Below are 26,702 nucleotides of genomic sequence, written 5' to 3'. Positions count from 1 at the left end.
CCCCCCCCCCGGTATCTATACTTTGACTCAAGTATAGATACCAGATTTCAGTTTAAGGGAAACTATGCGCTTAATTACACTAAAAGCATGAGTTTTGCAAGGAAATCTATCGAGATTCAGTTCAATTTTATTTAAATAGCAGCAAATCACAACAACACTCGCCTCAAGGCGCTTTATATTGTAAGGTAGACCCTACAAGATGGAATTTTAAAAATATTTTTCCTGGTTTCAGCGAGTAAAAATCTATAAGACAGTCAAAATATCCTATGCAGTTTTTTGGTTGCAGACCTGTCAGTACAGAAGCATGCATTTAAACAACCCTCAGTGTTTGTTTTACTGCTTGTACATGGAATTGGTTATTTTTCTGTTTTATTTTCAATCTATAAAGTCTAAAAAGATCTTTTCATGTTTTTATAAGGGAGAAAAAAGATCATTTACATCACTATATAACTATCAGTTGTTTTGATTGTGGATAAATCTATCAAGTCGTTATTTGATGGATTTAATAGATTCATCCTTGTTTTCTCAGTTGAATGCCACAAAAATCCCAGATTATATGGTTAGGTACCTTTAAATCTCTTCAACCGGGAAGAATTCAGTGATTTTAATATAAAAGAAAACATAAATTCTTATATTTTGGAAATTTGAAAGATCATTTTGGCCATTTTGCATAAAATAAAATGATATTAGATCATAATTAGAGCTGGTTATTTATTGTCTGATTATTTTAGCACTGCAATAACTGAACAGAGGAAGGAGCCTGAAGTTGAAAAGGTTTCTTAAGAATTTTAGAAAGGTCATTTGACACGTCTGTAATTTTTTACTGCACAGATAAAGTTGTGAAGTCATGCATATATTTTATATTTTTATAGAGTTTTGAGAAGCCTTGAGGATTTCTCAGCATTTCAAAGCGTCTGCTGGACTTTGTCCAGGTTCTTTCTCCTGAGTCGAGCTCAGGGCAGCCAAACACAATGTTTTGGTTCAGCCTGTAAAAAGATGAAGCGGACGCCCTACATCACAGGTCTCCAGCACCTGATAGGACCTGAGCTGACACTGATGTTACGTACCCGCCATTTGCAAAAGGCCTGCTTAATTAACTCTTGGCTGCCGATGATGACCCATTAAGTAGTTAGCTGGTACGGGTGGTGAGTAAACACATCTGCTGGAGGGGCTTTAAAAGGATGTGCGACAGATGCAGCCGTTCCCTTTTCCGTGCTCTCCATTTAAATAATTCACCATGCAGTGACAATCCCTGCACCCCGGACCACCTGCGTGGAACTCCAGAGCCCAGAAACTTCCGTCTCCTTCCATCTGTCTGCTTCTGCTCCATCACCACTGCCGCCGCAAAGGATGCTCCTTTAACACGGCTCTACTCAGCCGGAGAAGAATTGTCATTTCATCGCACAATCCTTTCCCCCCTTTCCAGCCATGTTTTGTTACACATGGGGCCTTGTCCTCGCGAGCACTGCTTGAATTTTTGTTTTTGCCTCACAGATATAAGTTGCTGGGGAACATATTTCAGATACAGCAGTCGACTGAGTTGAGGTCCTCAGCTGCGGCTTCTTGTCCCGCTGGGGTCCCGGGGCACACGGCACCACATCTAGCTTTGGCGTCCAGGAATCAGAGCGTTCCCGGTCATCGAGCTGTGCGGGAGCACTCACGGCAGAGGCGTCATCTGTGCTGACAGCTGTGGCATCAGGCTTGAAACTCTGGCATCTGCTGACACTCTATGCTCCCTCCTCCAGCCCTCCATGCGCATCCCCATTAGGAGACCCCGCACACCCCACTGGGGCTCCTCACGAAGTGTTCTCACAGTAATGGTGGAAACAAAAAAAATACCTGAAGAGGGAGGTGACAGCTGCTTTACACAGCAGGTGCAGTGACGCTGATATGCTGGTGGATAAATAAGACGTGCTGCTGCAGAGAACACCGTCACCCCGTGTGCTCCCCGGGGGGTATCAAGATGTTTTGATTGAAATGTCCTATTGTCTGAATATCCCTTCATGTTGCGGCACAGGCCTGCTTCGTGTCTGTTGATTGGTTGTAACATGATCTGAATCTGGATCTGGACCTGACCAACCTCATCGAGCAGCCCAGGGCACTTTATACTTAACAGCGCCAATGCTCTCTGTTCAAATTCACTCAAACCTGTTGTAGATGCAGGTCACCTGGTGCGAGTGCACATATGTCACCCATCTCTGCTTTACGTCTCCATTAGTCAGGTTTGTCCAGGAGTTTGGGCTTTCTTTTAACCTTTTTTCTTGGTGTTTCTGATTAACTGTAAAATTGGTAGAATATTTTATATTCCCTTAATCTAATGCAGATTTCTCTAAAAGCCTTTTTGACTGTCTCAGTAAATCTGTCCAACCTTTGATCTTCAACGATGGGTAAACAGATCCCTTTCCTACATGACTTTGGGGATCTTTTTGCCACGTTTTCTAGACTAGAATAGCGGCGAACCCTGTTTCCTGTCTCTTAATAAGATCCATCCACGAGAGGGAATGTACATGGAGCTGAAAGTACCAATCAGAAGTGCTCTCAGTTGGTATTATCTCCTAATTGGATTATTGGTTATAAGAAGCCGGTCAATATTCCAATTTTGTACGGGGAGCCAATTTTTAGAGCAATAGCGGTTGTCTCGTCTGGACCACATTCTCTCATCTGCTGTCCAGGCTTCGTGAGGCGATCCCTCCCATCAACTGAGCTTCAGAACTTCTGCCACACAAACACATACAGACTGATGATTCCTGGATGCCGGGTGACAGGCCCCACATATGCTCTGCTGTAAATTATTCACCCTCCTCAATTTTCACATCTTTAAGGGAAGTTTGAAAGCCATTAGCATCACCATTGTCAGCCGCTCCAGCTGCATCGCATCACCAAAGCTTAGCGTCACAGAAGGCCTACCTTCTGATGAATTATAGCGAGCCTGGGGACAAACTTTTTCCAATGCGGAGCCAGAGGTCTGCGGCGGGAAGGAGCCTTCGGCCGTTCAACCGGTGTCCCTGGGAAGCGGTGTCTGTTTTTGAGCGATCCCTCGGCCCTGTGACAGTCTGCCCTTTCAGCTCCCATTTATTCAAACATAACTACAGACCCACCAGCAGCTGCAGCTCTCTCCTCAGTGTCACTCATTGGCTTTTACTGTGGAAAAGTTAAATGACAGCCTGCTCTGTTTTCAATTATTCAGTTACTGGGTTGCCTCTTTAAATTCTTTTAAACCTTTTAACCCCCCCTCTCCATAATCAAATTGCTAGTATTGCATTTAAACATTTTTAAAATAAACTTTACAACTGACTAACGAAAAAGCCATAGATTGATATTCTGCGAGCAGCAGAGTGACTAATCATTAGAGCAACACTTTAATAGATTTGGCCACGCAATTACTATATTCTTTTGGTCGTCTTCATGGAAATAAAAGTGTGTAAAAGAGAAGAGGATCTATGACTTATGTCTCTGTGTCAGAGCACATTCTGCCTACTCAACAGTAACTTGGTAAATTAGCAGTCAGTGTCTCAGAGAGGGAGGAGAAAAAAGGCCTCGCTCACTATGGTTGGGTTGTGGTGCGTTAAAGATGTCCGGCGTTGTCGACCGAGGGAGAAGTGGTTTCGTCAGTGTAACTCGCTTGGGAGCTTTCCCCCCTACACACTGCGGGGTCCACACCTCCAGCTTGATTAACAACCTGCCCACCATTATCACGGATTGATGGTGTCAGCTAAATTAGCCTCTCCCCTCATCCATTCAGTGCGAGCGCTTAGTTAACATGCAGGGACCTAGAACATTTTCGCCGAGCTACGGAGGCGTGCAGCGTTTCCAGTGATGCTTCCTGATGGAAGCAAACGGATTCTCATTCAAAATCTTCAGTTTTCAACTCTTAAAGTTACCATTCATTCATTTTCAGTCAAAAAAAGACCTTTTTCTTTGTGTAGGTTTAAAGACATGTAGCACATTACTAACAGTTTAAAGGAACCTGAAACAGGTCAAGTAAAGCCTTCCCAGCAGTACCAGAGCGTTTCTTAGTTCCCTGTTAATGATTTCTGAAAACTTCTCCCACATTTTCCTCGAATTGCAAAGTTAATCTGTCAGCGTAAGGTGTCGCGGATAAATACAACAAAATAAAACCAAAAAAAGAAGATTTATTCATAACACATGGGAAAAGACCCAGGGAAACAGAGTTAATGATAAAAACGATAAAAAAATAACGATTAAAAACCCTGAAAACCATAAATTTCACACCCGACTCTCAACTCTGGCGGCCCGGTACAAAACGACTCGGCCCGTTGGTTGGGGACCGCTGATCTAAAACTAAAAGAGCATTACATTTACTTATTATTTTGTTATTTTGCTACGTTGTAATCCTTCACTGACTGTCACTATAAGAGTGTCAGTGTATCTGCAGCACACATAACCGAATAGAATAAATGAATAGAATATTTTGCCCTCTGTAGCATTGCCTAAAATGCACCAGCTGCTTAAATATGAAAGACCTGCATCAAATATCCAATAAAGATTTTATTTTTTTTAAATATAACTTTATTAAGTAATAGATAATTTGAAAACACAAGTTGATCATCAACAAGTTGGTGAGGTGTCAGAGCGGATCCTGCTTAAAGGTCGCTGCATTGTATTTTAAATATTTAGCGCAGTAAATAAGGTGAGGTGCAAAAAAGTCAGTTTCGAATATTTAGACGGCGCAGTAAAGGACACATGGTCTGGTCGCTCATCTGTTCAGAACCACAGGAGAATTGGTGGCCCAAGGCACTGCCTGAGGCAAAATCCACAGCAAAGAGAGCACTCTTGTTATTATTCCACTGCACCATTTTTAATGCAGGCCTCCTCTGTACACTCCCGTGCACTCACAGCTGGCCCCTCGCACACAATACCGCTCTGCGTACTTCTTTCTCTCGCCTCTTTTCTTTTTGTGTCGGAGGGAATATTTCAGGCGTTTCATTCGTTCCATATCCTGAATTCTCATTAAACCTGCGGTAATTGGATTGGGCATAATAGACATATGGAAATTGCGGTGCCGTTCATCATTAGGGTTTTAATTGCGCCCATTTTGGCTTTGCATTTTTCTCTCTAAATAAGTCTTCGGAGTTCAGGAGCCTTGTTACTGCCAGTCAAGTTACTTCACCCACACACGATGATTATGTGATAATGACAGGATTTCCTCCCACTGAGGACATTTATTTAATTCTGATTGTTGTCTTTATTGAGCATTGTGCTAACATGACTCCAGGACTTATTAGCGTTTGTGAGAACAGGATTTGCGAGAGCAACGATAGAATTATAGAGCTCTTCTATTTTTAAAGTCTTGATGCAGAGCAAAGTATTATCAGGGAGAACAACATTGTTTTCAATAACACTCAATACATATTGTTAGATTGATTAAACACACACACACGTAGCGCGGTAGAAGAGAGACAGGTAAAAATAATAATGTTGCTTGGCAACAACTCGTTACTTAAAAAGCAATTAAAGCTTCCCAAACAGTGCTGCTACCTCTAAGACGGCGGTGTCAAACATGAGGCTCGGGGGCGAGATTTGATGATCCCGTTTGGCTCACCGGATGGCTTCGCCGTGTGATAAAATTACACTGAAGTCATTAATTACACGTTTTTGTTAAAAACAAACCACGGTGCTGTTTACGGTGTAGTAATGCATGACCAGTATAACTACACGTGAGTAAAAATGTGTGCAAATCTGAGCAGGATCTCTGATTCATATTAGATACAAAAGCTTTACATGTAATGATTTTATGTCTTTTCACATCCTTCAGTTAAATTGTAACTACTCCAGCTTTACTGGATGTACAGAAACTGAGATACATTCTGTGTTTTTCTGAAGAGATCAGGCTGTTTGTACAGGGATGGTTTGTTACATTTGAAAATTAAATAGAAAAAGCTTCTAGAATTATTTTTGGCATTTAGGCTTCATTAGAGAGGGAAGAGGAGAGAGAGGACAGGAAACCAGGGAAAGAGTGGGGTGACGTGCAGAAAAAGATCTGGAGAGCAGACTCAAAGTTGGGCTCCTGCAGTAGCCTTCAGCCAGCAGGGCGGCAGCTCTGAGCAGACTTCTTTATACAGTGGGGCAAAAAAGTATTTAGTCAGCCACCGATTGTGCAAGTTCCCCCACTTAAAATGATGACAGAGGTCAGTAATTTGCACCAGAGGTACACTTCAACTGTGAGAGACAGAATGTGAAAAAAAAATCCATGAATCCACATGGTAGGATTTGTAAAGAATTTATTCGTAAATCAGGGTGGAAAATAAGTATTTGGTCACCTCAAACAAGGAAAATCTCTGGCTCTCACAGACCTGTAACGTCTTCTGTAAGAAGCTTTTCTGTCCCCCACTCGTTACCTGTATGAATGGCACCTGTTTGAACTCATCATCTGTATAAAAGACACCTGTCCACAGCCTCAAACAGTCAGACTCCAAACTCCGCCATGGCCAAGACCAAAGAGCTTTCGAAGGACACCAGGAAAAGTATTGTAGACCTGCACCAGACTGGGAAGAGTGAATCTACAATAGGCAAGCAGCTTGGTGTGAAAAAATCAACTGTGGGAGCAATCATCAGAAAATGGAAGACATACAAGACCACTGATAATCTCCCTCGATCTGGGGCTCCACGCAAGATCTCATCCCGTGGGGTCAAAATGATCATGAGAACGGTGAGCAAAGATCCCAGAACCACACGGGGGGACCTGGTGAATGACCTGCAGAGAGCTGGGACCAAAGTAACAAAGGTCACCATCAGTAACACACTACAACGGCAGGGAATCAAATCCCGCAGTGCCAGACGTGTTCCGCTGCTGAAGCCAGTGCATGTCCAGGCCCGTCTGAAGTTTGCCAGAGAGCACATGGATGATACAGCAGAGGATTGGGAGAATGTCATGTGGTCAGATGAAACCAAAGTAGAACTTTTTGGTATAAACTCAACTCGTCGTGTTTGGAGGAAGAAGAATACTGAGTTGCATCCCAAGAACACCATACCTACTGTGAAGCATGGGGGTGGAAACATCATGCTATGGGGCTGTTTTTCTGCCAAGGGGACAGGACGACTGATCCGTGTTAAGGACAGAATGAATGGGGCCATGTATCGTGAGATTTTGAGCCAAAACCTCCTTCCATCAGTGAGAACTTTGAAGATGAAACGAGGCTGGGTCTTCCAACATGACAATGATCCAAAACACACCGCCCGGGCAACAAAGGAGTGGCTCCGTAAGAAGCATTTGAAAGTCCTGGAGTGGCCTAGCCAGTCTCCAGACCTCAACCCCATAGAAAATCTGTGGCGGGAGTTGAAAGTCCGTGTTGCTCGGCGACAGCCCCAAAACATCACTGCTCTCGAGAAGATCTGCATGGAGGAATGGGCCAAAATACCAGCTACTGTGTGTGCAAACCTGGTAAAGACCTATAGTAAACGTTTGACCTCTGTTATTGCCAACAAAGGTTATGTTACAAAGTATTGAGTTGTATTTTTGTTATTGACCAAATACTTATTTTCCACCCTGATTTACGAATAAATTCTTTACAAATCCTACCATGTGGATTCATGGATTTTTTTTTCACATTCTGTCTCTCACAGTTGAAGTGTACCTCTGGTGCAAATTACTGACCTCTGTCATCATTTTAGGTGGGGGAACTTGCACAATCGGTGGCTGACTAAATACTTTTTTGCCCCACTGTCTGACGAAAATTCCAACACAGTGAACTTTCCTGGAAATGCAAACGTGTTTTTCTTCTCTGACAAACTTGGGAGAACTGTTTCCTTTAATTTCCTCTGATACCAATTAAACTCTTTCCTTTACAGGAAAATGGATGTTCTCATTAGCCTTAACAACGGCAAGTCCTTCATCTCGAGTGCCCACACCATCTCTGCTACCACATGTGTGAGTTTAATGCTGAGCTCTGATATTTCACATTCCAGATTAAACTTAAAGTCCCTTTAATAACATGAAGCTGCGTTTCCTGATTTTATAACTGAGGAAGTGATGCATAAAACATGGCCTGACTATAAGGTTACAAGTTTTCCTGTTATGTTTGAGCAGAACTTCCTTTTTTTCAGTGTTTCTCATATGATGAAGCAATGTCATAGTTTTATAGACACTTTGTGAAACATCTGCTCTTTTTTAAGACGATACGCTTGCTCCGATTTAGCTGTTATCGACCACGTGTTCCCCTTTGTTTCTATTTCGTATTCCTTCTAACAAACTTTTAATATTTCTCCTCTAGCTTTGACGCATCCAGTTGTTTCCAGCTGTGTGACTGTTTTGCCTTTTCCTTTTCTCCTTCAGTCGGACGGCTTTGTGGTGGCGATAGTCTTCCTGGTGCTGCTCCTCCTCGTGGCCCTGGCCCTCATGTGGTGGTTGTGGCCTCTGTGTTGCAAAGTGGTGAGTGCTGCTACACCGCCTATAACCAGCACAGTCATGTTTGGTCAACCAAAACTGATAAATGAATTAAATCTGGCTTTGAGCGGAGATGAGAGCGGGTTCTCGACTGTGGGGGGAAAACACGCTAAAGTGTTGCTCTTTGTTCTGCCTCGTCCTGTAAATCTGATGAGGATAAACCCTATCACCCACTTTTTTTCCTCGTATTGCTCTGACAGCTGTAAACATCCTGTTGCGGCACATACAGCACCGCCTTGCTGAAAAAGATGAGGTCACTTGAAAAAGCACAAACTGTCTTGTAAAGTCTGACTTAAATTGGGTGAAAGATGGAGTTTAATCACCAGTTAAAAAGCACAAAGAGGTGACGGGCAGGCTCGGTGTTATTCACCAAGCCTTGCCGAAGGGAAGTGGTGCCGAACATCTGTTCAAGCTCGTCACCTCCCGCTTACCGATAAGTCACACTGGTTTAGCAACACCGCAGAGCACTGCAGACCAGCGGCCGATTGCTGCACATGCTATATGTGGAGAAGTCGCTTCACACAAACAGACTGTTAAAAACAATAACATAGACCAGCAGCAGGAAGATGTGAGTGACAGATTGCATGAAAGTTACCAGAGTCTCTGTTTGTTTAGGACTAATGTCGGGCCTACCTGGGGACTGAAGGGATTCAGAATAATCACACAGACTTTTAGCGGTTTTATCGCATTAGAATCCATCATGTCCTGCTTCAGCTTAAAACACTTTTACACATCTATTCAGTCATGTTCTAGATACACTATTATGAATATTTCTTATTCTTCCTCAGTGCTGCTAATATTGTTTATTTAAACCTGCATTAGGCAGAAGTTGGATTAAATAAAACGTCCCTCTACTGTCGCTCTCCCTTTGCTGTTTAAAACCCGCCCACTAAAGACCAGAGGCCTGTGCGTGTACTTCACAAAAAAATAAGAGTGAATACTTTTGCTGATTTTTGTTTGTTCCTCACCCGACTAACACAAAAGTGAAGATGCTCGACTGGATGTGGTGACTGTGGAGGCCTTTGGAGGACAGTAGACTCATTGTTATGGGCTGGAGATGATTTGAGCTTCGCGGCGTGCTTGAAGCAGCCATGAGGAGACGAGCACGCTGTCGTCACAAAGAGACGGAGATGCTCAGCAACAGTGCAACCTTTAAACTCAGCTCAGCTGACACTAAAAGGCCGCCGCTCCAAACTGCAGATACAGGCAGGATCGATCGATGCAGGTTTGACATGTCGTGCGTTACGAGGCGGCTTCTTGTGAACCTTGGCTGGAACGACGGGTTATTTGACTTTCTGTTGCCTTCCTATGACTCAACATCAACAGATCTGCTACTCAAAGGATATTTTCTTATTTTTGGACCATTATCTGTGAACCCCAGAGACAGTTATGTGGGAAAATCCCAGCAGTGCCTGTCTGCCACCAACAACAGTCAATGTCTACCTGCCTTAATTCCTGGAGTTGCTGCCATGTGATTGGCTGATATAACACTTGTATTAATAGGCAGTTCAATAGATATAATTACAAAGGTGGCTGAGTGTATAATGCACACATATACCGCATATGAAACGGACAAAAAACTTGACAGGACAGATTATTTTTCAGCTTCATCCTCATAAATTGAGTAAAGGATGTTGAAACAGAGACACACATCTGCTGTAAAATGATCAAAAATGTTCTTTTGTTCCTTCGTTTTGGTCCTAAAAGTGTGAAAAGTGGAAACAGCCGGTTATGACTTAAACGTTTCTGCTTAGAGATAAGGTTTTTTAGTTTTTTTTAGTTTTGTGTTTCTTGGTCGTGCTTCTTATTTCTCTCTCTGTGGAGGTTGGGAGGTTCTTCATTAATTCCACAAGTCACCACATTTCTAGTCCCATGTGTACGGGGTGTTTTAAAGTGGAACTTGAGGCTGCATTTAATTAATTCATCTGAAATCTGCTCTTAAAGTCATAACTTATGACTAGAAAATATTTTTGCTTTTTTGTCCAGAGTTGAAACTTTGGTTTAGTTGGTTAAAAAAAGAGTACTGTTTTAAAAACCTCGCTCTGGCCTCACCCCCTTTGGAAATAAAGTCTCCCCCGCTTAACCGTTTACAAAAATCCACAACAGATTATCGTTTGAGGCTATGAGAGAGGGGCTACAGATGGTGTGCGCAGCCTCTTTTTTCTGTCTCTGCCTTTTTCTATTGAGATCTGATAAAGGCAAATTTACCCTCTACTCCGCCGACCCTCGCGGCGGACCTCTGTTCCCGCTCACCCGCACCGGCCCTTAAATGATAGACGTCACCTGGCTTTGTGGACCTGAAGGGATCCCATCCAGGATGAGATGGAAGCATATTTTGGAAAACCAACAAAGGCATTAAAATGTAAACCCCCTGCAGCATGTCTGGCGGTGGACGTGTTTGTCTTGGTGGAGAGAGCTGCTGTTGCCTTCCATCGAGGGACGCGGCAGAAGAGGAGGGCCATGTGTGGCTTGTTAATATTTAAACCCCCAGTCTGCCAGGTTTCAGCAGTCGGGATGAGGCCGCGCACACACGCTCGACACACACATACACATACACAGAGACACATGCCCAACCTCTTTCCCACAATCCCTCTCTCCCCTTCTCTCTCCCGCGTGGACCGATGCCAGGAGAGAGGTCATACAAGCTGTGGAGTGGTAATTTCTTTGTTTATGATTTGTTTGGAAATTAAACTCGAATGGCATCGCCTTTAGTTCAAATCAAAGGATTCAGGATTGGAGATGCCGTTTTAAATTACATTGCCAGTTTATCCAAATTACAAACTATTCGCTGCTAAATTGGATGCACTTTTGGACACATTTGCGACTCATTTGGTCCTTAATATGTTATTAATCTCTAATTATTTCTTGTTCTTGCAGAACTTTTGTCGTCTTTGTTCTCTTTCAGTTGATTTTTTATTTGTTTTGTTCTCGTACAAACAGTTTCTCCGCAGATGAAGACCTAAAGCAATTTTAAACTTTCGAATATGCTACCTGCCACTGATCCGTCGTTATAAGCCTCCCAAAACAGCTTGACACGACACGGTTCGAGCTTAAGGTTGGGAACGAACAGATTATAAAGTCCAGTTGGACGTTTACGGAGACGGCCATATGGGGACAATACCCCGAGTGCCTCTGATTGGTCCAATTCCCCCCGGTGTCGTGGCTGCGGCGGCGGGCCGCTGGGGCTTGTGTCAGATGGCGAAATATCCTGTGGTTTAGTTTTTAATTATGCCACCGCGCTGCTCCTCTTCACATCTGTCCATCAGGTAGCTGGGAAAGAGCAGCAGAGCGTTTGTGTGACGCTTTATTTGTCTCACAACATGTGCAGGAAATCTGCTGCATAATTACTTAATAAAAGAGATAATCCTGTGAACGTAAGGTGTGGCTGAAATGATGTTAATCAGCGTATGGCGAGGCCACCAGTAGCCCTTTACTAGATTTGCTTACAGCAGGTTGTGTGTCACAAAGGAATTAATTAACCCTAATTGATTATTTTTCATTATTCTAATGACAACAGTAAGCAGAGAGTGTGATAGCGTCCCTGAGCTTAAGAGTGAATGAAACAGCTGTTAGGATCTATGATATGCCGTAATTACATCGCTCCTTTTCCCTCCGAAACCACTTTAGCAAATGCATAACCATCTCTGACACTGTGGTATCTGTCTTTGATGACTAATGAACAAAGGTCAGCTTTCCACTTTGCTGCGCACCTCAGGTTGAGATATGTCCTTAGTGCAATTATAAGCACTGCATTTATAGGGCACCTACTGTGTCCACCCCTGTGTGGGGAGCGGGGAGTGGGCGAGGAGGTGAACAGAATCCTTTCCCTTTGTATCAGGATTTAGGTTTGAATAAATGTCCCACAAAATTCCAATAACATTTCAATGATTTTTCACTATGTAAAACTTGACTTGCATTGTGACTTTCTCTTAGTTTCCTTGTGAAATATACACAAAATAAAAGAAAACTTGTTAAAAACCATTAAAAAGCATTAAAGATGCAAAAAGAACATAAATAAACTGCAAGTGTGCAGGCCTGTGTTTTCATGTGACGGCTGTGACCTACAGCAACTGACAACACCGAAGAATAAAGCGCCTCGGTCTTTCCAGCGCCAGCCCGCTCACAGATGGGTTTTTGGTGAGTGAGTGGCAGAAGCGTCTTCGGTAAAGAGTCGGACATCAGTATGTGAAGCGTCTGACTGACACCTGACAAATGTCACTGTCAGGCCTCTCTTTGCTTTGCCGTGCACATCTGAAAAACCCGGCCGAGGCATCTTGTCCTTGAGTGGAATCACATTGTGGACAACCTGCTCCTCAGGTGCCCTCTCATCCAGTGTTGTCACAAACAATGCCGCTGGGCCGGTCACTCTGCTCTGGGAGAGTCGTGTCCTGGTTATATGTGGGCGAGGGCGCGCGTGTGTGTGTTTTCTTGTATTTTCTGTGTGTGTTTGCCGCCACTCATCTTCCCTTCAGACGGGGCTTGGAGCTGAGCCCAAGCCTCCTCCTCTGTATCTCATTGGAGCTAATTAACTCCTTAGGACTTTATGATTGGGGGGATTGCTTGGAAGCACTGAACCCCATCCAATTAATTAAGAGCTAAACGGGCAGCGGCGCTCGCCCCAAAGACTCCCCTGTCAACAAGTTGATTTTCAGCTTTTCTTTATTTTGCACGGGGGGCCCCTGATGTTGGTTTACAAGCAGAATCCTTGTAATCAGCAGTCAGTGACGCGATGGGGCAGCAGTCGCTGCTGCAAAACAGGCTGGCAGCGACGGCGTCTCCACCGTGAGATGAGCTCAGGGATGTTTCTGTTTGGCTCAGTCACCTGTCACGAATCACCTCTGTCAGCCTTGTCTGCGCTCGTCTTGATGAGGTTTGAGCGCGTGTGTTTGTGCGTGTCCCAATGCGTCTCCTGACGGGCTGTGCTGACGCTCTTTTGCTTCTTCTGTTTATCCAGGTCATCAAGGACCCGCCGCCGCCGCCTCCACCATCTCGCCCTCCACCGCCCGTGAGTCACAATTGTTTTATTTTCAGGTTTGAAAATCTGTGCGGTGCAAAAGAAGAAAATGGGAGTCAGAGGAGGTTCCAGAGCTCAGAGTGGTGCAGCACTGAAATTTCAGGGAAACTTTGCACATTTTGAGAATCAGGATTATTGAGCGTCTCTCTGAGAATTTCACAGGGCCGTTATCGCTGCATTGGGCATCTAACTCGAGCCAATTCAGCGAGACTAAAACCATAACGTGTCCCTTTTACATTTGTTTGTGTACAGATCATATAAACAAGATCACATTTTAATTAGTGAGCTGGTAGATGGATTTTTGAACTTTGGACAGAGGCGTGCTCGCTGTTTGCCCCGTGATTTCAGTCTTTCTGCTAAACTAGAGTAATCCCAGCTCCAGCTCTGCACACAGACATGAGAGTGATGGAGCTTGTTTCTTCTCATGATGAAATGAAGTCAGTTTGCATATTTCCCAACGTGTCGAGCAGTTCCTTCAAAAAATAACTTTAGAAAAGTTGGTGCTTGTGATACACCTTTTGTCTTCACTGACTAACGATTATCGTAAAAGACTGAATCAAAAAGCGTCTTCTGCAATACGAGATTCATTAACAGAAAAAGATTTTAAGGTTTAACTGATTATTTTAGTTAATTAAATTCCAGAGGGAAACAGTCAATATCAAAGTATGTAGCCGAGGTCTAATATTTTAGATTTCACTGTGTAAAATCTAAATTTTCACACCATTCCTGAACTGAATCTCTGTATCCAGACGGATGAGTGGATCCGGGTCATTTTGTGATACTTAATCACCCTAAGCTGGACCAAGCCTCGCCATTTTAACTTGTCTATAACATTTAGAGCAGGGGTGGGAACTCCAGGCCTCGAGGGCCGGTGTGCTGCAGGTTTTAGATCTCACCCTGGGTCAACACACCTGAATCACATGATTAGTTCATTACCAGACCTCTGGAGAACTTCAGGACTTGTTGAGGAGGTCGTTTAACCATTTAAATCAGCTGTGTTGGATCAAGGACACATCTAAAACCTGCAGGGACACCGACCCTCGAGGCCTGGAGTTCCCCACCCCTGGTTTAGACAATCAGAGAGTTGCCGATGGAGTTACTCAACCTCCTTGGTGAAAATCATTTGCAGGTTTTTAAAAGCAAAGTAAAATACCGTACTGCTTGTAAAGCGTTACACTAAATTTCCCAGCATCCTCAGGGAGCTACTACCTCTTGACTTTCCCCCCCCCAGAACGGGGGTCTCAAACTCGCAGCCCACGTCACCCCTACTTTGTTAGGGAGGATGTGTTTGTTGTTGAGTGCAATGTTGAAATAAGTTCCTTAAAAAGCCAAAAATGACTTAATATGAGCAGAGAGCACAGACGCGTTGAGGGCTGTGTTAGTTCAGAGAGTCAAAAACGAATGTCTGCGCATTTATTTTGTTAAATACGAACAAATTTATAGCAGAAAACCCGCCTGAGTTTAGTTTGTTTCCAGAAACATTGTAGCGTAAAGTAGACATTTAAATATCTGGCTTATCATTGGCTGAATTTTTGCCAAACACGTTAACATGATGCTACAGTTTTGTTGAGTTTTTTTCTGCAGGGCACAGGATTACAGTGTAAATGCTTCTGAAAGCTTTACCCTGTGTGGTAGTTGATCCCATCCCACTGCAGCATTTTCAGTTTGCGGCAGATGGAACTGTAAACGTCAGCGGAGCGATATGAACGGTTTCCCCTCTGCACTTAAACGTAGCCAGGAGTAAGGCCTACGTTTCCCTTCCTTCCTGACAAAGTGACATCTTCCCGATGAAAGGAAATGTTGTTCTGGTGTGCAGGGACAAATATGGACGAAAGAAAATAGAACAATAGCAAACACATCATTGCACTACCTCCTCTTTGTCATTACAGTGACTCTGATTAATGCCATACATATAAATATAGAAAGAAAACTTGCACACACTCTTATTTGACACACAACTATGTGTTTCCTGGTTTTGTTTTCTGTGTTTATTTCTTAGGAGCCTGAGCCGCTGCCCAAGAAGAAGTGGCCAACTGTGGATGCCTCGTACTACGGAGGAAGAGGAGTCGGAGGGATCAGTCGGATGGAGGTCAGAAACTCAAAACTATTGGCCAACATGCTGCTTCCGTTCTTTCTTAGTGAAAAGCTGAACGAAACAAGCAAAAATAGCTGAAATATCCCAAAGGTCAAAATGCAGACAGCAGGAAATGACACATATGTGTGGTCCCGTAAACTTGCATCATCATGTTCAGTCTTTTCTGCGAGGCGGGAACTTTGTTGAGTTACGCAGGAATCAGGAGGAGAAACCCACCGACCGACCGAGCGACTGACTGGCTGACTGACCGGCCGGGCCGCTGTCCTCGTCAGCCCACTGATGCCTCCGACATGACAGGCCCTGCCATCTCGTCCTTGGCCGTCGAGGGCTGATTGGATCAAGTCGCAGCCGGGATGAAAGATTGAGTGCTGCTGTCAACTTGACATACCCACCTCTCCTCTCTGCTTCCCCCGTCTCAACTTCCAGACCTTGGCAGCTCGCTTTGTTATCCGCCTCCTCCGAAGGGAATTCAGGTTTAAAAGCGAGCTGCCCCTCCCCCTCCTTCCTACTTAGCCCCGAGGAAGTTGGTGGCATGGCAGGGATTTCCCAGCATCCTCGGGGAGCTCCTACCTCTTGACTTTCCCCCCCAGAGTGTTGCTGAGATCCAATCCTGGCTGTTACCTTTCTCTGTTCTTCCACTAGCGTGTTGATTCCCGTCGACAGGCGCGTCTCCACATCTGAAGCCCCCACTCCCTCCCCGCCGTCACCCCACTGATAGATAACGAGTTGCTTGTAAAGACCAACCCGTCCTCTCCTCCGCATCCACATTTAAGACGTCATGCTGAGAAAACCACCTCCGCCGCTTTGCCGCTGCCAGCATTTCAAACAATTATTGAGGTGACAACGTATCTTTTATTCATGGCAGCCTTTCTCTTTTCCTGATGATGCGGCAGGCCGGCGATGTATCCCAGAGATGATTCTGAAAAGCTGTTCTATATTGTCACGGCTTAACCTACAGCTTGAAAACTGTGTTGCTAATTAATCACCTCACCCCATTCATGTGACGGTGGGTTTTTTCCTTTTTTTATCTCCTCCTTGTAACAGATGTGATGAATTCAATTAAAAAGCAGGACAGCTTTACTTAACACACAGGCTTGCTTTCACACGCTGACACCCCCCCAACACGCACACACACACACAATAACACATTATACCAAATGTAAACGTCCTTATTGATAAAAGAATCAGAGTGATTTTTCCAACACGTACAGATCTTTTACTGAAGCTGTGGTGCTGAAGCTAAAGTTGGTCACAGATAGAGGTGTTTGGCCAGGCTCATCACGCTGACACACTGCTGTAGTGATCACAGACAGTCCTCACAGCATCTCTAATCTTATTTCCTGTAGTTTTTCTCAGACTGATGGACCAATCAGGTGTTTAACTGCTTAATTGCCCTCATTTAACGTTTCTATTTTCGTGTTCAAGGTGCGCTGGGGGGAAAAAGGCTCTACTGAGGAGGGGGCCCGGCTGGAGAAAGCAAAGAATGCCAAAGTGTCCATACCACAGGATGTAGAGGAGCCAATGATCAAACGGCCCACTCCAAAGCCCGCTCCCAACCATCCACCCGAGAACAAATGGTACACTCCTATCAAGGTGAGAGTTACTGACTGACTTTAGGATTTTTCTTTTCCTACTTTGGGTACTTCTAAATGATACTGATAGGAAAAGTCTCAGCTTAAAGGCCCATTTACTAGTTCTCCAAGGTTCATCCAGCAAATTACACTCATGTGAAAATCTCTAAATTGTGTTAAATGGTTAAATAGAGAATGGTCGAATATTCATTTAAGAGGCCACGACTGGCATCTACGGTGGAAAACGGCATCCATGGATGTCTAATGCTTTGTGCGTTACCTTAAAGATCAGTCTGTAGAAACACTGGTTTTGAAAATCTACACAAGATTACGTAAATAAAGACAACCGACACAGTTCCGTTTCTGTGCTTCATCAGGGTCGTCTCGATGCTTTGTGGGCTTTGATGCGGCGGCAGTACGACCGAGTGTCCCTCATGCGACCCACATCAGAAGACCAGGTAAGTCAAAATTCATCCCTGATGTTCTTCTCAAACCTAAAACAAACTCGAAGCTTCTCAGCACCGGTAATTTGCTCTAATGGAAACAAAATATTTGCATATTAGCCAAAAATACAAACTCATTTGCGATTGGTGAATTATGCAGGAGGAAGTCATACCGAGAGTGAAGTGTACACGTGTGCAAAGATTGTGCAGTGCTGCTTTTTAGTTGCACAAACCAACAGCTTGAGGCAGTGAGTCAAAGTCTCATCAGTGGTCATCAGTGCAGTTTTATAGTACACAGGAGCAAAAATAGAAAATATCCTGCAGTAGTCAGCAGCGTGGATGTTCTTCTTTTTCTTTTTTTAAGTGGTAAATGTTCCTGTAACCATTCCATGAAGTCCCTAATCCCCTCTATGCCTTAATAGGAATACTTTTATCCCTCCAAATCTTTAAAGTCACCGCAGTTACACTTAAGAGCTCATTGTTTTGTTGTTGTATTGTATCGCAGCTCCTCTCGGCAGAGGAAGCTGCTGGCACAAGTTGTGCCTTGTGTTGTTGTTACCTAAGGGAGCCAATGTGAGCTGCAGCTGCAGATACTCACAGAAGGAAGCGTGACAGGGATGACCTAATATGGTTATGCTCTGGGTTTGGTGGTGTGTGTTTTTCAACCAGTGTAAAAGAAGAGGAAACAAATCGACTCCACAAATCGGCACACAGGCGGTTAAGAAAGAACACTGCACAGAAACCGCTGCTAAGTCAGTTAACCAGATGTTTTTATATATTTTTATATATTTTAATTGCTGACTACAATCCAAACACAATACAATCTGCTGTGCTCGCTGTGCTGTATGCCAAATGTCATAATTAATGGTGAGATTAGAATCAAGTTGCAGACAAGTGGAGCAGCTATATTACTGTGGCCCACAAACACGTCCTTGGCTTTTCCTGGGCTTCTTCTTCTGAAGTCTGTGAGGTAATTTTAGAAATTCCCCATCAGTCTCCTTTTTAACATTACACAGCAGAAATGTATTAGTATTAAAACTGCCAGGGGAAAACCAAATGTGAATCTTGAAAGAGAAATGCGCGGACTCTTCCAAACTCTCATCGCTTTCCAAAGGACGGTGCTTCACGGGCACAAGCTGTGCAGGCGAATGGGCCAAAAAATCTGCACCTGTATGGTGCACATACATTATTTCCCTGTTGTCTCCAACTTCTGTGCATCTTCCTCTTCACAGAGGTTAGAGAGCAGGAACCATCCAAGCTTTTAGTAGTTTAGAGAATGATGTCAGGCTGCAAATCTCTCAAGTGGAGTCGTGTTTTGCAACATGGAAAAAACCCGAGCCAGTGGGCCAGCTGTGAGCCTGCCAGTTGCTACTCGGGGTGTCACAGTGCTGTTTAGCAAATTTCAGAATGCCAGAAGATGCACTGGTAAAAATAGATAACAACTCTCATAGTTCCAGTGAGTAGTGATGTGACAGATCACATTTTAGAAGATGTTTAGATATAGTGGTTAAAATTCATCAGAATCTCACTGCGACGTGTGTCGCCAAAATTTGAATGAAAGTATTTTAAAGCCATGCAGACACTGATGTTTCTGAGCCAATGCTGATTTTAATTGTTTTTTAATTCCAGCTTTTGTTTTTAAGAGATGTGAGATGTTTGTATTAATATAGAGTCTTACAGTCTTACTTTACATTAGCAGATATTCTTATGATCCATCATTCTGGTACGACTTTGGACGCTCATGTTAACTTGGTTAAAGTATGGACTAAAATCAGTTTATGTACTGCAGGATGTCAGTAAGCCCAGATGACCCTAATATGGTCATCTCAGACATGCAGTTCTGATTGTGAGCGCAGAAGCTCCACCCACCTGCTGATCAAACTTTATTGTTGAGAGGGGCAGCCAATCAGAGAAAAGCACTGCTTGAAAAGAGGAGGAAGGGAGTTTAAACAGGTTGTTTGAAACAGTGAATTATGCAGATCTAATGTGGTATAGGCTGACTGTAGTAATGTGAACATTTGGACGCTCTTCTTCATAGATTTCGTTTCTCTTTCTATTTAAAAACAGAAGATTTTTTCCACATTTTTCACCTGTTTTATACATATTAGATTTTTTGAGCTGTAGTTATATATGCAAGTCTCTCAACTCAGCAGTAACCACACTCTCTCCTTTCATGTTTGTCATTGTCATGACGACCAGTAGCCAATTAAAATTTTTGCTCATTTGTACAGTGTGGTGTACCTCAGTGTCACAGTGAAGATACTGAGATACGATACAGAGTACTGAGTTCAACCATTGCTGTTGATACATCAGTGATGGATCAATATAGAACATTATAGAGCTCAGTTTTAGGATTTGCGACACCTTGAGGTGCTGGGAGCTGTAGTAACGTGTAATCTGGACTTTTTAAAGTGACAACCTTTTAACCAAGTTAGTCAAGACATAAAATGAACATCGGTGGAAGTCAATTAGAGGTCTCGTGATCTGTTTCAAACCTGTTTGCCTTCCTAAGCGACTGAGCATCAACCAGTTATTCTCTACAGGAGCGTAAACAACTCAAGTATGATGTGAAGTGACAAAATAAATTGTTAAAAGTTTGTTAAATAGGCTGATGCTCTTTGAGTTTGTTGAAAGGCTTCATGATGAGACTAAACGTGCATATTTACCTGCAGTACAGGGTTTTCGTGAAGTGACAGGAATTCCCCTGCCCGGTATTCATCCAACTGTCTGAACGTGGAAACATCACGGCTGCTCCAGCTGTGTAGAAGATGACTGATATTCCCACACAAGGGGTCACCTCTGTCGCTCTGAGCAAACTGTTTGGAAACAGAGTGAAGCCCACCAGTGAGTACACAAGTTATGTCAAAGCACGTCGGCCGGAGGAGGGAAGGCTGCTGCTGCTGAAGTCTCGCTTCATTCTCATGCCGATCACTGCGTCCACATTAAGTCTGTGATCAACATCGTACACACAGGACGCGGGAGAGATATCAAACAGAGGGCCACGAAGTGTGTTTGAAGTAATGTCTCAACTGAGAAGCAGTGGAAGGTGTTTTGAAACCTAATCGCATTTTGGAGATGATTATTTTAAATCGCCTACTGGCTCACAGTTGAATTTCAGCTGTGTTGCTAACATGTAATTGATTTCATGTGAGTTTCGTAAGATTCAATCAATCTTTCATCCTTGATTCCATCCACAAATATGAAATCCAATGAACCGTTCAGCTGATTTGATTCACTTTCTAACTCTGAAACTAGTTTTTTGAGAATCTTTTGTTAACGACACAAATTCTCAGAGTTTTTGGGACTTGGGATCCTTACAGGTCAGACATCCTGAATGATTTAATGACTTAATGATACTCCTAAACCAGAGTATTTCCACTAGTGAGACTACATCATGTCTGGAACATGTGAGGAAAGAAATGGAGCCTAGACCTGATTGTTTATCTCGATTTGTGGTTTTACATTTCATTTTCCATTTTAGTATTTTTCCAATCTCTATGATAAAACTGGCGCTGGTGTCACATGTTGCCTTTTGATTAGAGTGGAAATGCTTTGGGAGCTTCCATGCATCTATGTTATCATGGCAGATATCTCATATTTGACATTCATTAGTTGTTAGAGAGCTTATTTCGAATCCGTACGCGCTGCTGTTGTTGTGCTTCTCCAGCCTGGCCCCGCTGAGACACGTGTGATATCATTCTGAACAGATTCATCAAAGTGTGAGGTGTCTGAACTGTCCAGTGACAGGTTAGGTGTAGATGGCAGAGCAGACAGTGACAGAGAGAGGAGAGCGGCGGCGGCAGAGGGAGGGGACGAGGGAAGGAGGGTAGCGGTCTTTGAAGGCGGACAGGAAACCTCCAGGGTCATGAATTTTTCAACGCGCTGCTTCCGCAGGGTTACAAGGACTCGTACAGGTGTAAGGAAGCAGGTTGTCGCAGACATCTGTTCTGCACGGGGACTCGGGTGTCCGTGCTACCCCCTCGCTCCTCTCCATGCTTCCATCCCTCCCCCTTCTCTTTCCCAGCAGTCTCCTTTTGTGTCTCCCCCTCCCTCCCTCAGTGCTGCCGCCCGGAGCCAGACCGCTGGATTGTCAGCAGATGCAGAAGAGAGACAGAAAATGAGAGTGAAACAATTTTTTTTCCCTTTTTTTTGTGGTCTCACATTTAGCGCCCGAGGGCCTTCAACACCAAAGGTAGAGTGGGGGTGGACACAGCTGCAGTGCCGAACTTGCCCCAGGCACAAATAAAGAGATCTAATGCGGTTTGACTGTGTTGTCGGTGAGACCAGGGAGCCGGGGAGGCACTTCAGAGCCAACTTAGCACAGCAACATCTGCCGCCAAGTTTTGCCGGGGATCGACTGGGGACAGCAGGTAGAGGAAGGTGGCAGAGAGAGAAGGGGAGGGCGGGAGAGAGGGAGGTTGGCCTTATTCTGATGATCTCTCAGGCTCTTTTTGAAGAGGCGGCGGTGTGCGTGCACGCATTTCTTTCTGCATTTTCCAACGCCTACCTCTGAATTCTAGGTATTGTTTTCTAAAAACAGCTGTTTACAAAATGTCCAAACATTGTGCATCACCATACATTAAACCCTCCTCATCCTCCTGCAGATCAAAACGCAGGAGAAAAAAACGGAGAAAAAAGGCGTTTTGAGTTCTTGTGAGTCCGTGAGGATTTACAGTTGAATTTCCATTTGTTCCTCTCAGGCTCATCTGTTCCTCACCAGGGGGATGTGTGGGCTGAGTGTGCTGGTGTATGCGGAGGTTAATAGTATTAGCTGACGCTATTGCTATTGGAAAAAACTTACTTCTTTGTGGGGAGGTGGGGAATCTCCCTTCTTGAACGTTGAAATGGTAGTTTAACGAGGTGATGGGTTCTGATCCCAGGGGTAGAGAGAGGACACAGAAGAGAAACAGAAGCCTTGTGTTTCCTCCCACATCCATCTCCTGATGTCATTTTATCCCAACCTCTGCAAAGGTTCTGCGTTTTTATCAAGTTTTATACCTTTAAACTAAATAGTTAGAGATGCTAAATCCAATCAGGGGATTATTCTCCCTCAGCTAAAGAAAAGGAGAATAGATCAAAGTCAAAGCATAACAACAAACTACAGGGATGGTACAAAAGGAGCCCACGAATCCTCCTTCCTCAGCTGGGTTGTGGGTCCCTCTCCCTGCTTGTGCTTGTTTCTCTGACAGCATCAGTGTCTTTATTTAACAACCATTGATCGAGTTGTGGACGGCATTTAATTAAGTGACTGTGAGCCGAGCGACTTCTCAGACCTGCTTGGGAAGGAGGGGGAGGAAGCGATGGACGTTAAAGGGAGGTGTAAAAACAATTAAAAAGGACCATCTCGAGCCGAGGGCCACTCGGGGCAGGGGTGACAGTCTGCTTGCCAGGCATGCGAGAGAGCGCGGTGCACGGAGGTCACAGCAATACACGCTTCATTTTATGTTCTCCATTCTCAGCAGCTCAGTGTTGTGCCCTCGTGTTTTTCTGTTTGTGTTTATCGTCTTTTATCAGTTAAGATGCGACGCTATTGTTTCCTAAAATAGAGCCGAGGCAAACAGTGGAGTACGATTTTTGCTTTTCATTTTCAGTATTTAAGCCTTTAACATCAGTAAGTCATCAGTAATTACAGAGACATGATCATAATTACTGCAAACAAACACGGCCGTGGCTGAGAGGATTGGCAGCCTGTTTCTGGCCTCTGCACTGCATTTTTACATCGCGAGCCACGAGGTCACATTTTGCGGGAAATGTTCTTCCAGTGCAAATGGAGCTCAAGTTTCTCTCAGAGTTTTTCTCAATGGCAGATGGTGGAAGGAGTGAACGACTGATGGCGGAAAAAAGTCCAATATGTTTACAATCTTCAGAAACGCTTTCATCATATCATCATCTGTCTGACGAGCACTGGGAGGTTTATGGAGGCATTTTCTTAAATAAGTTGTACCATTACTTTGTTTCTGGCAATATGTTCGCCAAAGCAGGGACTCCATTAATTTCTTTAGTAGTAGTAGTGATCGTTTACAACACATTTTTGGTTGTTTTGAAAGAAAATTGCTAATGTCCTTGGAAGAGTTGCTCAGTGCATCAGCAAAACTGAGGTGAAAACTCAGAATATTAACTAACCTAATATTGTGGCAGAGCCTCAGTGCCAAGGCAAACCATGAATGGAGAAATGGTTCAGTGTCAACCCTTTTCCAGTGATGCAAAACAAAAACTAGCAGATTACAGACAGGAAGTGAGTCTTAACATGTAAGAAATGCTTTGTAAGGTTATTTAAAATCTATAAATATAAAGTGGACTGAACTATTCTGATACACCAGGCTCTCTCTCCATGGCTGCAAGTCATCCAGAGAAAACGCACAAAACATAAAAAAATGTTGAGTTGAGTTTTATTGTGATGTTCTGTTCATCTGTAATCCGTCAAATTCGATGTCCTAATGTAGTTCTCGACCAGTGTCGTACACTTGCAGCTTTCACTGAGTCTGCAGATCTAAAGAAAATGAAACTGTTTCATCCTTTTAACCAGAGTTCATGACCACAGCTAAGATTAAGATGATTCACAAAGATATGCCAGTTCATTTACAACAGCGGACCCCAACCCCTGGGCCAGTCCGGGAGTCGTTTGGTACCGGGCCACGAGGGTCGAGGCTCGGGTGTGAAATTCATGGTTTTTATCGTTAACTCTGTTTTCCTGGGTCTTTTCACGTGTGTTATGAATAAATCTTCTTTTTTTTCGGTACCGGTACTAGTTTTATTTTGTTGTATTTATTCGCGACACCTTAAAGGCCGGTCCGTGAAAATATTGTCGGACATGAACCGGTCCGTGGCACAATAAAGGTTGGGCACCGCTGATTTACAATATGTGTTGGTGTCTAACATGTTACATTCGACTGAACATGTATGATTTAAAACAATGAACAGCTACATGTGGTGGGCTTGGTGAGCCTATAGAGAAATATTATTAATGTACTAATGTGAAAATGACTTGTAGTAATACCTCCAGTTGTAGACTACGACTGAATACCACTGAGATTTAATTGTCCAATCAAATTTAAACCTGTGAAAAAACAAGTCAAACCTGTGAGTTGCACTGGAAACTAGGAGGCTGGTTAGGGCTTGAGAGATGCACAGTGATCCATTTATACAATACAGGGAATAAAAACAATACTGTGAAAGAGGATAAACTTTAAAACTCCTCCGAGCATGTCTGAAAACTCTCTCAACAAACCGTTTATTCTTCCGTCAGCAGCTTCTTTCTTTGCATCTTTTGTCGCTTCGTCTCAGTATGTAAAGCAGAGCAAACATTTGTTGAATATAAAAAAAAGAAACCCACACAAACAGATGCACACATACTCATCCTTTCACGCTTTCCTTGCTTTTGTCTCGTTGCATTACAATGCCACATTGAATATGGTGAGAACATCTTTCTTGAAACTAATAAAGCCGTCAAACTGTATCGTTCGGTGTAAAAATAAATGCCTGATAGAAGCCAAAACATGACACATCCTTGTAGGGTTTCGGCGCTGGAGAAGGCCGTTTCGCTCTCTCCACAGCTGGTGAAAGGAATAATTTGGTACCTAAATGCTAATGCGGCGCTAACAAATGCCTAAAGAAAGAGTCGATAGCAGCGCAACGCGAGGTGATGCACGTGGGAGGACTCCTGCATGTTGACATCAGTCAGGATGTTTACCGTCACACGGACAAATGCCTCGCTGAAGCAAATGTAACACTTAATTTCACAATAAAAGGCTTTAATCGAAAGTAAACAACCTGGCAAATGACATTAAGTTGAAACAAACCTCGAGATCAGAGAGCATGAGATTTCCTAATTAACAGGGGTAATTGGAATTAAACCAAGGCGTCACAAATAATGAAGCGTTGGGAGAAGAGACTATGCTTTATCGAACAGGGCTGGAGTTGACTCTGAAAAACAAAGCTGCAAATGTTGCTCATGCTTGAAGTTTAACCCCCAGCTACTGTTAAAATGATCCCTTCAGTTTGAGGATGAAGGCATTAATTCAGGGGCTTTTTGCTCTGCTAAGAGAGAAGCGCGGGTTGTTCTTCATCACACTGCGTATGTGCTGTGTGGGCTTCGCTCAAGAAGGAGACGGACAACAGGCGACATGTTGTAACTGGCCAACACGGTGAAATGTAACATTTCAGGGAAATCTGCAAGTGCTTTAGTTTTTTTGTTGAGTTTGTAAACTCTGTCAGGTTTTCTCAGTTTCTCATCACGGCTGCTTTGTCGTCAGTCCTCCTACACATACTTTCAAAGGGGGTTTAAAGCCGTTAATACAAAACCTAATGGGCATTTTGCAGATCGGCTTGGGCGCTTACCTGTGACCGATAATTTCTTTTTAATCAGAAGGAATTACAGGAATTAGTAACAGTGGATTACAGAAAATCTACCGCTCAAGAGAGCGACCACAAGAGCGCAAGAGAAGAAAAAGCTTCAGTTTTTGCTGTTTTCCAGCATTTAGATGTTGTTTAAAGTCACAGTGTTGCAGACGTGTCAACAGTCTGCAGAGCTTGCACGTGTTTCTTGTGTACAAATAATATTTTTCTCAAATCCAAACCCTGTCTTTTTAAAAAAGTGATATGTAAGAAAAATCAAATAAAAATAATCAGATGTTTTTAAAAAAATCTGCCGATGAAAAGTGGAAAGAATGTATCCACTTTCTGAATTTTACATTCATTTGTAACTGAAATTTAAGCTCGCCCTCTGTCCTTTCTCCTTGTGTGCATTATATAGCAGAGAATGCAGCTGAAGTAGTGGCGGTGTGGGCTGCGTGGGGTAGCGCCGGGCCCTGGGCCTCATTAGTCCTATCAGTGGACGGCCTTGTTAGCCCTAACAAGTAGCCAGCTGACAGCTCCATTCAGCCGCCGCTCCCCCACAAGAGAAGTGACAGCTTTAACTACGGCGGAGTGCCGCCGATTTACGAGCCGCGCCCGCGCTCTCTTAACCAGATTAGTTCTTTTTACATTAACCGAGGAAAAGTAGGGCAGATGTCCGTGTGACTGGCTGTAAATTTGATAATGACCGCCATGTTAATCCCCCCCCTCCCCAGCATCCCAGCACATCCTCGTTCACGACCTGGCTGGTAACAGGATTACCGAAGAGGGGGCCCTCGTGTGTGTGTGTGTGTGTGTGTGTGTGTGTGTGTGTGTGTGTGTG

The 26,702-nt window shown here is 43.8% G+C and overlaps 1 protein-coding gene across 1 annotated transcript in view; it reads left to right on the top strand.

The window, feature by feature from the left end:
- antxr2a (ANTXR cell adhesion molecule 2a) overlaps window positions 1-26,702 on the top strand; it is an 81,657-nt gene that overhangs the window by 25,997 nt on the left and 28,958 nt on the right. Inside the window, exons 11-16 of the mRNA XM_005921981.3 lie at window positions 7,810-7,888; window positions 8,294-8,389; window positions 13,359-13,409; window positions 15,418-15,507; window positions 16,939-17,106; window positions 17,462-17,542. Coding sequence (XP_005922043.1) covers window positions 7,810-7,888; window positions 8,294-8,389; window positions 13,359-13,409; window positions 15,418-15,507; window positions 16,939-17,106; window positions 17,462-17,542 — 565 coding nt within the window. The remainder of the gene's footprint in view (window positions 1-7,809; window positions 7,889-8,293; window positions 8,390-13,358; window positions 13,410-15,417; window positions 15,508-16,938; window positions 17,107-17,461; window positions 17,543-26,702) is intronic.

Source organism: Haplochromis burtoni, unplaced genomic scaffold (genome assembly GCF_018398535.1).
Source record: "Haplochromis burtoni strain Fernald_Lab_line unplaced genomic scaffold, NCSU_Asbu1 Contig_43, whole genome shotgun sequence".
In the NCBI taxonomy this organism is placed as follows: Eukaryota; Metazoa; Chordata; class Actinopteri; order Cichliformes; family Cichlidae; genus Haplochromis; species Haplochromis burtoni.
This window is presented reverse-complemented; position numbering and strand designations above follow the sequence as displayed.